The sequence below is a fragment of the Lingula anatina genome, chromosome 4, assembly GCF_051362555.1.
Source record: "Lingula anatina isolate TDL-2025a chromosome 4, LinAna3.0, whole genome shotgun sequence".
Lineage (NCBI taxonomy): Eukaryota > Metazoa > Brachiopoda > Lingulata > Lingulida > Lingulidae > Lingula > Lingula anatina.
The window spans coordinates 15,194,228-15,205,518 of NC_141770.1; the positions used below are offsets into that span (position 1 = coordinate 15,194,228).

The window sequence follows — 11,291 nt, forward strand, 5'->3', positions numbered from 1 at the left end:
GAGGAGAATATTGATGTGATTTTTTTTCAGAAACCGAGGTAGGCGGGTGGGAAGGGGGGGAGGGGGTCATAACCCCCCTGACACTCTTTTAAATCCGTCACTGATTTTTTTTGGGCTGTCAAGGTTTGTAAACCCGGGAACTATACCTGTAAAGTTGTCATTTCGCGTCCGCCACGTTTCACATAATCCAACTTCTGACAGAAAATAGTTAATTCTACATTGCTTCTATATTTCCGTAATCCCCTAATATTTACACAGCATACATTCAACGATATGTTGTATTTCGGGTTTTGGCCTAGCCCCTATTTATCAGTTTACATTGGGGCCTTTTCTCTTAATGATTTTATCAACGCACATTTGCATGGCTAACGAGTTTTCTAGATTACCGAAAATGTTGCATAATGTTCCTGATTGAGGATGCACATATTTTACAATGGGATTTAAATTTCGTTTTCGGAATGTTTAACGTTCGGTGTCAACTTTTCAAATAATCGCAATTTACAATTACTTGTTTCTTTAACATACAAAGTGAATCGCTGGCTGATCCAAGATTACAGTTAATATCTCAAAGACAAGATGCTTTTCATTTGCTATGGCATTACACAAAACTGTTAAATAATGATCATGTAAATGCACCTGTAACGTTAGTAAGTGACAGCATGCAGCGAATAAGAGCGGGGAGTGTTTTGTAGTGTCACTTTAGTTGATTGACACGGCCTTATTGTACTTAAGCGAAGAATGTAATTTAGACGGGGAGAACGATGTAAGAGGTTGAACGATGAGGAACAAACTGTAGATAGCGTAGTTAGAAAGCGATAATAAAGAATATGGGAAAACATGGAATTGTTTAGTTATTACCTCGCGCCACCAAGACAAAGTCAGTAACGTCGTCACATATGGTGGAGGATGCAAAAAGAGGAAGAGACTTTCAACATGAATAATGTCAGATAGAGAGGGACCAGTCACCAGACAGACATCCAGAGGAGAACGTATTCTATCCGAAAATAGGATGGCAACGGGACAAACAAAGGAAATGAAAGGTAAGGAAGAACCTTTTGATTTTTTAGATATTCGAGACCATTTAGAAGACATTCACATGAAATTAGATGTTATGGGCAAGGGTGACCCTCTTTTACAAGCAGTTCAGAGGCAACTTACAGAATTAAATGAAAAACCAACTTCCGTTTTTGCCGGTCCAAATATCGATACATTCTTTGGCTTTTCAACAGAAAACGCGCGGTTATGGCTTACGAGGTTTGAAAATTACTGCAATTTGAATAAATATTCCCCAGATCGGAAATTGCATGCCTTTATGCTATACATGAAAGGTCCAGCTGAAATATGGTTATCCGAATTGTCTGACGCAAGAAAATCGAGTTACGATGTTCTTAAAACCGAATTTCAAAACAATTTCGACAGACAAACGTCAAAATGGACTAGAGAACACGAACTCGGAGAAAGAAAACAAGCAGAAAATGAATCCATCGAGGTTTACATCGCAGATATGCGACACCGTTTTTCTCTGCTTAATAAAAGCGCGGACGATAGACTCGCGTATTTCGTGAGAGGGTTACGGAACGAAATAAAACGTTTTGTTATTGCGCAAAACCCATCTAATTTAGAAGAAGCAGAAAATCATGCACGATTAGGGTCAACAATTGCATCAATACCGGTTGAAAACGAAAAGCCGGAGATCGTAACATCTGTCTCTGGAATTGAGAAAAATCTCCAGCGAATAATGGAACAGCAGGAAAAACAAATTAATGACATTCGCCGGGAAATTAGACGCGAGCAAGTAGGAAAACAACACTTTGCGGGAACACCGTACTGTTCTTACTGTCGTAGGAACGGGCACACATATGCTGCGTGTCGGCGTCAAAAACAGACCACAGGGGGGCCCCGTTGTTTCAAATGCAACAGATTTGGGCACATACAGAAATTTTGCAGATCATTTCCAAATTCCCGACAACAAAATACTCGAGGGAGGCAAAACTTTTACAATGGGAACCGAAATTTAAACTAGAACGGCAAAAATCACAAATTGGAAAAGAACGGGGTGAATTTTGCCAACATATTTCTAGGGGCACCCGTTCGATCATGGCATGTGAAAAGGAAATAAAATTAGGGAAAAACAATTTTGTAGAACTGCTCATCAATGGAATCAAAATTAGTGCTTTGATAGATACAGGATCATATGTTACAATTGTGAATACCGACCTATTACGGAAACACGACACTCTAAAATCACTACGTATCATAACATCTACAGAAACGACAGCTGTGGCTGCAAATAACACACGAATCACATTGAAAGGGCAAGTGTCAGTAGATTTGCGTTTCCCTGGTGGATACAATTCTGTTAACACGTTAGTGCAAACAGCTGATAATATTGGGTATGATATGATTATTGGGAATGATTTCCTGAGAGAAAACAGAGCGATTATAGATTTCACTAAACACACGGTCAGACTTTCAAAGAAAAGTTACCCAGTCAAGGCTATTAAAAATGTTTTGATACCTGCGGAATCAGAAGTTCTTTTTCTCTGTGCTATCCATGCGAATTTACCCAATGGAGTTGAAGGAGTTGTTTACAAAAACAAAAATTTATCACATTTGCCTTTTGAATGTGCGAGGGTTTTAGGTGTTACTAATCAAAATATGATCCTTGTGCGATGTATAAATACTGCGAAGTATCCTTTTCTCATCAGGAAAAGAACAAAATTAGGATGTTTTTCAATTTTGCCCCAAGATACAAAAATTACTGAATTTTCAAACGATACAGAAAAGTCGGGAAGAACTATAGCTCCGACGACGGTGAATGAAACAAAAAATGAAGTCCCTGATGTAGATTTCAGTGATTCAGATATCACTAGTGAACAAAAAGCAGAATTTGTTGATTTGTTGTCAAAATATGCGGACGTATTTAAACAACCTGGGGAGCCTTTGAAAATGACCCCAGTCATTGAACATGATATCAGAGTGGACCCAAATCAAATGCCCATTCGTTCGCAAATGTATCGAACGTCACCAAAACATCGGAAGATTATAGAGGAACAGGTAGGGAACATGTTACAAGAAGGTATTATAAGACCATCTGTCTCTCCGTGGAGTAGTCCGGTCGTTTTAGTACAAAAACCAGATGGCTCATATCGTTTTTGCATTGATTACAGAAAGCTGAATGCGGTTAAAAAAGATGATGTTTACCCTTTACCGAGAATTGACGATACGATAGACGCGTTGGGGTCAATTAAACCGAAATTCATGTCAACGTTTGACCTTCAAAGTGGATATTGGGAAGTAGGGTTATCAGAAAAAAGTAAACCGATGAGCGCATTCGTTTGTCATGCCGGTCTTTTTGAATTTAACAGAATGCCGATGGGTCTTAAAAGTTCAGGCGCAACTTTTTCACGAATGGTAGAAAATGTGTTTCGAGGTTTATCATGGAAAACACTTTTCTTGTATTTAGATGACATTATAGTTGCGAGTCCCACTTTTGAAGATCACCTTCGTGATGTAGAAACTGTTTTCCAAAGGCTAAGAAAAGCGAACTTAACATTGAAGCCATCTAAATGTTTTATTGCACGAAAAGAAGTCAAATATTTAGGGTACATAGTCTCCAAAGACGGTGTTCGTGTTGACCCTATGAAGTGTAAGGCGGTGCAGGAATTCCCAGTCCCTTTAAATGTTAAACAAGTACGCGGATTTTTAGGATTGGCAAATTACTATCGGAAGTTTATAAAAGGCTACGCTGCCATAGTTAGACCTTTGACAGCTCTTACACAAAAGGGGAAAGAATTTAAATGGTCTGAAGAATGCCAAACGAGTTTCGATACCCTGAAGACTGCGCTTACATCTGCTCCAATTCTTGCGTATCCCAATTTTAATCTCCCGTTTATTCTTTACACCGACGCGAGTTCACACGCGTTAGGCATGGTTCTATCACAAATACAAGACGGTAAAGAAAGAGTCATCGCTTATGCCGGGAGAGGTTTAAAAAGACACGAGAAAAATTATCCCATTACGGAATTGGAAGGATTAGCAGTTGTACAAGGTATAAAATATTTCGATATCTACCTTAGGCATTCCAAATTCAAAGTTATCACAGACCACGATAGCCTTAAATGGTTATTGTCACAAAAACAACCGCGTGGAAGATTGTGTCGATGGATACTGACTTTATCCCCGTACAATTTTACTATTGAACACAGAAAAGGAAAAAACCACGCGAATGCAGACGCGCTTAGCCGCCGCCCTTACGACATGGAAAACGATGATGAAGAATTAGACTTGGGCAAACTTTATGACACAACGCAGAGTTCAATTCCAAGTGACGCGTGTTTGAACAAAATACAGATGTCAGACCCCATCTCAGGACAGGTACTTGACGATAACTCTAACAAGAGTGACAACATATCAGATAAGTGTGGAATGCTTTTAGCAATTAAAGGGAAGACAAAGAACACAAATCGTTTGTCAAAATGTCAAGACTATCAGTCATTTGTTTCAAAAGAAGAATTGCTAAAACTCCAGCGTGAAGATAAGAACCTTGCGTCAATTATCGCGTATTTGACATCAGATGAACTACCACTTGGTAGTAAAGAAGCTCGACGTTAGGCGAGGGGGATAGGCTCCCCGAAGCCCTGACGTCAACAGGCGGCAGTGGAGTCGCAAGGCTCTGGGGGCACATTAAAGACGTGCTATAGTGCTGTGGGAGAAGACTGAAGGCCCACTGTGTCTCGAATCCTGAATTAACAGGATACTGTGGTACCGTCTAGTCGGCTCAGTGTTAACGAGTTCACTGAGTGGTACGGGGACGACAGTCCTCACCTAGCCATGCGTAGTTGATGCGGTTCCAACACGATGGTGAACAGGCAAGGCTGGTGAAAACGGTCAAAGTTCCGATAACCCATGGCAGTGGGACCGGGATCAGACCGTCGGTTGCTCCCTGGGAGCCTGGTAAGCTCTACGGGATCGAGTGATCGCTATCGACTGGGTCACCGGCCGGTTGGGTCGCAAAAGGCAGTAAGGCTTAAGAATAGCAGCCGCGCTCAGCTCAATGTACAGTCAGGCCCTAGCAAACTGAAAACGAATGAGCTAGTAAGTGAGCTAGTGGGAAAGGTACTCAGCCTAGGTTGCGCCCCTGGCAAGGAGGGGAGACTGAAGAGTATAAGCGATATAAATACTAAAATCTGGGACGCCAGATAAATATTAGCATCTGGGACGCCAGATTGCGTTATTATTATTTTTATTATTAGCATAAGTATTATTGTTGGAAAAATTATCGTATTATTAGCATGGTTCCATATATGTTTTATTGTTATCATAGTCTTTTGGATGGATAATACTATGGCAAGTTAAAATCTTGCCTGTTAAATGTGACTGTATTCAAGTTTGATGATGATTGTTATAATATACGTAGTTAAGTTTTTCTTGACATGCATTTCTGCTTCATTCATTTTGGATATATTCGTAAACGCTGGACATAGACATTCGTGGATATAAAGGAAACTGTGAACATTTATCTACACGTATGCCAACGTGCGCGAATAAGACGTTTATCCATATACAATGAGTGGCAGATGACAATCGCTATGCACTGTCTAGAAGGACGGATTTGACATTATATGATAACTGAACTTTCGTGCTAAAATTCAAAAATGGAGGATATAACGGGCTATACCAAATGGAACTTTTCATTTGAGTGGATATGAACTTTAAATTTTAGAGTTAACTTTGATTTATATGTTATTGCATGTGGTTATAATGACACATTAAGTATTGTGTGTTGAATAATAAATACGTTTAGTATTTATAATATATCTATATTCCGTTTGTCGGTCTTATAATTATTAGTTATTGATATTTAACTATACAGTTATTGGTACAGGAACAGTGTACTTAACTTTTATAAAGATAGAGACGTGAAACTAATGATATGCATTATGGAAGATTCTTACTTAATTATTTTTCGGTATGTTTTTTTTTTGTTCAATCGTGGATTGGGTTTGATATAAAACGATTGTTTCTCTTATAGCCATCAAAAGAGAGCGCTACAGTGTGGACAAATATGAAGATGAACGGGTACTTCATCATGAACGATGCGCTGGTCGCACCGTTGTGGTGAATGCTGCTCATTAGACAGGGAAGGTACCGCCCGATTGTCTCACTTGGTGCATTCCTACTAAATCTAAAATGACAACCAAGAAAAAGAGAGAAACCGTAGAAAATGTGTCAGAGCCATAATAAGAGAGTAACAGATTTAAACATCCGCGCGGAGAAAACAAATAAAAATATCTGTGCTCTTGGGCCGCACATTGGAAGGTGTAAATGCCATTACGAAATATATCCACGAACATTTGTATTTTCATAAAAATTTATCAATCTATCTTCCTTTAAGTTATATTTGGGGTTTCATGTCAATTGTATTTCTATCTTATCGTAGGTTTATAATACAAAATCTATGTACTTAGTTTTGTTTTGCTTGAATTTATGATAATAGACAAATGCAGTGTTTAAGAAAGTTTATTTTTAATTAAGGAATATTTTAATTTTAAATATGCCTGGGGACAGGCATATCGTCCCCGGGAGATAATGTAACGTTAGTAAGTGACAGCATGCAGCGAATAAGAGCGGGGAGTGTTTTGTAGTGTCACTTTAGTTGATTGACACGGCCTTATTGTACTTAAGCGAAGAATGTAATTTAGACGGGGAGAACGATGTAAGAGGTTGAACGATGAGGAACAAACTGTAGATAGCGTAGTTAGAAAGCGATAATAAAGAATATGGGAAAACATGGAATTGTTTAGTTATTACCTCGCGCCACCAAGACAAAGTCAGTAACGTCGTCACACACCATAGCACTTCAGTAGCCGCCCATCCTACCACCCAGAAGCGTCAAAATAATCTATGTACTCTTTGAAATATTCTAACACCTCCTCCTCCCCAAGGCCATATCTTGCCAAATTGTACTTATGGCGCCCATACTTGTTTTGGGGATTTTCTCGTTGGTAAGCGTTCATTTTCTCTAAAGCTTGATCAGACAATGTCATTCCAAAGTGTCCGTATATCCGCCTGACAGCCTCGATTGGAGATGCAACAAGATCTTCATAATTAATATCTATAAAACGGCTTTCTTCCTCCTTGTGCTTTTTTCTGAACTTTACCAACTCGTTGCCACTTTGAAACAAGGGGTTGCGTAAAAATATCTGACCTATCTTCTCCAGTGTACTTTTATCAATTTTGCAGCCGTACATTCGAAGTGTCCACTCCTTGAGAGAACAAAGGGACGCCACAGTTGCGCAAGGGTTTCGGAACGTATGGATAAAACGAGCGTCGGGATACACCTCCAGTATGGCGTCTAGGTGAGCGCTGTGCATTGCCTCTTTTAGGAAAAGTTGTTGCCTCTTTTCGATGAAATCTGAAAATACACAAGTACACCTAGTCGAACATCAGTATGGCGTTGTTTTTTCTGCAAAGCGCTACATGTAGCTTCTTGCAGTATGAAATATTATTTACTAACTTCTCCGCCTTCAAAGGTTATCAACACATAAACATGTATGTATTATATTTCGATGTACCTACCACTCAAAAGGGACAGTATTGTTAATCATCATTTATTTATAGCTTTCCTTAGTTTAGTCACCCATTGTGCCTACCGAACCAGGACTAACCTACATTTAGAATAATCACTTTTCCCCAGTTACGATAAAATATTGGCAATTAATCAAACAAGGCAACATTATACCTGTTCCCCTCGCAAGTAAAATTAACTGAAGTTGTTTCTTGTGGAAGCGGTAAGCCTCCACCATCTGCGCTTTAGTCCTCGCACGAAGCCAGTTATAGTAATCACTGGGGTTGCTACTCAGTATGGGAGCGACGGTGAAAATGCCCACATTGCGAAAAATATAAAAGCATTCGTATGGCATCTCTGGCCGAATGTAGTGAATGGTCTTAGCCATAGGGTAAGCGTCGAAAGCCATGTCTGAAATTTAAGACAAACAATGCGAGTTGGCACTTTTAAATAGCAAAGAAAGTCAGAAATATCATCATTAATTGTTAAGAAATGTTTTATCTATAAACCCGTTTTGGGAGTTTAAATATCAATTTTTTACCCTTAAATTCACCATCTTCGTAATGTGAGTGATTCAAAAGCTAAAAACTTATAACTCAAAACCTGACTTATTGATTCTTATTCTGTGACCAGTTTTGGATTCGGTACCAAGTAATAACTTGCTGAAATAGCAGGAAAACTATGTTTTTGCGCAGTGGTCAGGAGAAAAGAGAGACTACATCTGCAGCCAGGAATGGTCGACCTTTTTTTCTGTGTAAACGTGTCTAGACGTGAAAATTAATATATATACCTAATTCCTGTTTGATTGCCGCTATGCGTTTGTCCACAGAAGTTATCTCGGACACCGGCTGTCTTAACTCATATACCTTCATGGACGTATTTTGAGGGTCTTGATACAACAGATTCTGTAGAAATGTCGTGCCTGATCGAGACGGCCCGATGATGAATATGGGTTTAGTTATCGGACACTGGAAATTAAGAACAAAATATTCAAATTAAGTCGTCGCATGTTGACAATTTTGTCGGGAAACTGAACATGTTTTAAATATTAGTACTGAATTACTGCTGAATTGGTTTTGGATCAGATGCCATTTTTTTTTTTTTATTTACACTAGTACAAATTAAACAGCAATAAGTGGTCAAATCAATCACTTATTCCAAACGATACCTTTTTTTTTCAAAAGGTAAAGGTAATATGCCTTGAACCACGAGAGCCTCGATCGTTTTCGCGAATTCCTGATTCCGGGGCCAGGTCGTAGTCGTGACGGGCTGACATACGGTCTTAAGAGATTTTAACAAGAAACCAAACTTTTTAGTAAAAAACAAACTTAAAAAAAAAAAACAAAAAAAAAACAGGGACTAACTTTGAATGTAGAAATGGATTCATTAATTGGTAAGTATTGGGAAATTGTTGTTTACTCCAGGAAAATTCAATTTTTGGCCAAAACGAACAGTTGATATCCCTTTAACGATTTACTTGTTGACGCTCGCTAACAACATGATCTAGGTGAAGTCTCCAACTTCGGAACTCTCTCCACTGACTTATTAGCTCTCCCAAACGGCCTCTCTCTACATGTGATTCCCTCCCCAACCCCCCCCCCCCAACCTCCCAAGTATTAGAGAGTTTCCGTTGGCTTATATCCCTATTTTTTATCTTAGGAGGATCCAATGCTCCACTGCGTGGTGCATACAAATCTTAATTACTCACGTAAACTTACATGTAAGCCCATAAAACAAGTCAAGTGCACAAGCAAGCGACTCCATTAAAATTAATTTACGGGCGTGGGGATTATTTTTGTGAACTGAACAAGGTGCTTTTTGCCTCCATTTAATTAACCTTTCGGGACACCCGTTTTATTCCAAACTCTGCTTCAACGTTTTATAGTTCGGTTGAGGGTATTACACACACACACGCACGCACGCACGCACGCACGCACACACACATTACCGTGGATAAATCAACCACAGTCAGCCGGCGTAGTACTGCAAGTCGATTTCGAAGGCTACTTTCCAACAACTTTCCAAGCAAATATCTGGTGAAAGCAGACTCAGTTTTGTCATTTTGGAAAGATCTTTGCAACACAAGCACCCCCTCGTAAGACCAACGGCCAATGGTAGTGTCCGAAAAAAGCAAACGCCGGTCAGCGTCAGAGAAATTCCCAAGCAGACTTTCTTCGGTGAGAGGAGAAAAACGCCTCTTAAACAAAGTCCGCAGAACAGCGTCGACAGCTTGTATGGCACACCGAAAGAAAAAGTAGAGAATCTTGTTGTAGTTCAGCATGTTACTTTCCGTTGCCTTTTCGTTTCGTTGACTTTAGTGAAGATGAAAATGAAGTTGGCTAACGTTTTTTCTAATAACCTGTGTGTACGCTGTAGGTCGCCTCCTTGCCTCACCAAGGTGAACCTGAAAAATGTACCGCAACCTGTATACCAGTGTAGCGAGCGTTGTGCTACAGAGACTAATGAGTAAAGCCTAGATTACATTTACACGGGCGCCGTGCGATGAAATTGCCCGTACGATTTTTTTTGAATGAAGTAATTTTTTTTCAATCAACAGCTAATAGCAAAGTTTACTTCTAATGTTTCGATGTAAATGCAGTAAATTGCAGGATAAAATACCAAGCATACATGCATTAAAAAAAGCTGGAAAGTTGCCAATTTTGAAATGCTTCAAATTTGCTTTTTCCTCCAAACGATGACAGCAAATATGAAGCAAATAAATAAATAAATAAAAATAAATAAAAATGAAATAAAATAAAATAGCATTTCATTTAATTTTTTTCAGATATCTAAGCAGCAATGTTGTAAAGACAAGTATGAAAAAAGGTATTTTTGCACAGAGGACAATTAATTTTCCCTGACTGCCAGTAATGTTTAGACCACACTTCTTTGAAGAAAATTCTGAAGCTCTGCATTGCTTTCTAGAGGGGAGAATAGTAAAAAATCAAAAAATATAATAATATAAATAAATCAAAAAGCAAGGTGCAATACACATACAACTTGGAGTCCCTAAAAATCACAAAATCATGGGGAAAAGTAAAAGTTTAAAGGGATAATAACTCTTTGTATAAGATCTATATTTCACAATAAAAACATTGTGAGTAACTCATAGAAATATAATATATTGTTTTACCACAAAAACAGCTATTATTCTGATATCTGAATTTGTCTTTAGACCAAGTGACCTCCATTGATGGCTATACTCTGTTAAAATCTCTTAAGAGATTTTAAAAAAAAAAACTTTTTAGAAAAAAAACAGGGACTTACTTTGAATGTAAAAATGGATTTATTAACCATTGGTAAGTGTGGGGAAAATTGTTGTTTACTTCAGGAAAATTCATTTTTTGGCCAAAACGAAGAGTTATTATCCCTTTAAATCCAAATTTGTGAAGTGCGGTTCATGGCGAAGAGTAGGTCAGGTCAATTTCAAGATCACAGTTAGATTGCCAGTATATGACTTCTTATTCAAGTTCAACAGAAACTATGGGCATATCTCTGCTAGTTTTGAAGATATAAGGAATGGAAACCTTGCATAGTTCAGTCCGTGGTGAAAAATAGGTCAAAGGTCAATTTTAAGGTCACAGTTAGATTGTCAGTATATGACTTCCTATTCAAGTTCAATAGTAACTTTGGGCAATCTCTGCCAGTTTTGGAGACATAAGAGATAGAAAGTTGCAAAGTCAAGTTCATGATAATAAGTAGTCAAAGGTCAATTTCAAGA

General features: G+C 38.6%; 1 protein-coding gene and 1 long non-coding RNA gene across 3 annotated transcripts; one reads left to right on the plus strand and one right to left on the minus strand.

Annotated features, from left to right (window-relative positions):
• Window positions 1-205: 205 nt before the first annotated feature.
• On the minus strand, window positions 206-10,070 carry LOC106150363 (uncharacterized). 2 transcript variants are annotated; one of them, XM_013523105.3, is made up of 5 exons: window positions 9,519-10,070; window positions 8,361-8,538; window positions 7,745-7,981; window positions 6,854-7,417; window positions 206-636 (listed from the first exon to the last, which is right to left on the minus strand). In XM_013523105.3, the coding sequence occupies exons 1-4, from the start codon at window positions 9,849-9,851 to the stop codon at window positions 6,879-6,881; spliced, it is 1,287 nt and encodes a 428-aa protein (XP_013378559.2). In that variant the 5' UTR covers window positions 9,852-10,070; the 3' UTR covers window positions 206-636; window positions 6,854-6,878. The 2 variants fall into 2 exon arrangements, with proteins under 2 accessions (XP_013378559.2, XP_086867460.1); XM_087011334.1 differs by lacking the exon at window positions 9,519-10,070 and adding an exon at window positions 8,739-8,866.
• On the plus strand, window positions 644-6,857 carry LOC147762348 (uncharacterized). Its single transcript, XR_015333939.1, has 2 exons — window positions 644-1,040; window positions 6,035-6,857. It is a non-coding gene; the product is annotated as an uncharacterized LOC147762348 (long non-coding RNA).
• Window positions 10,071-11,291: the final 1,221 nt, after the last annotated feature.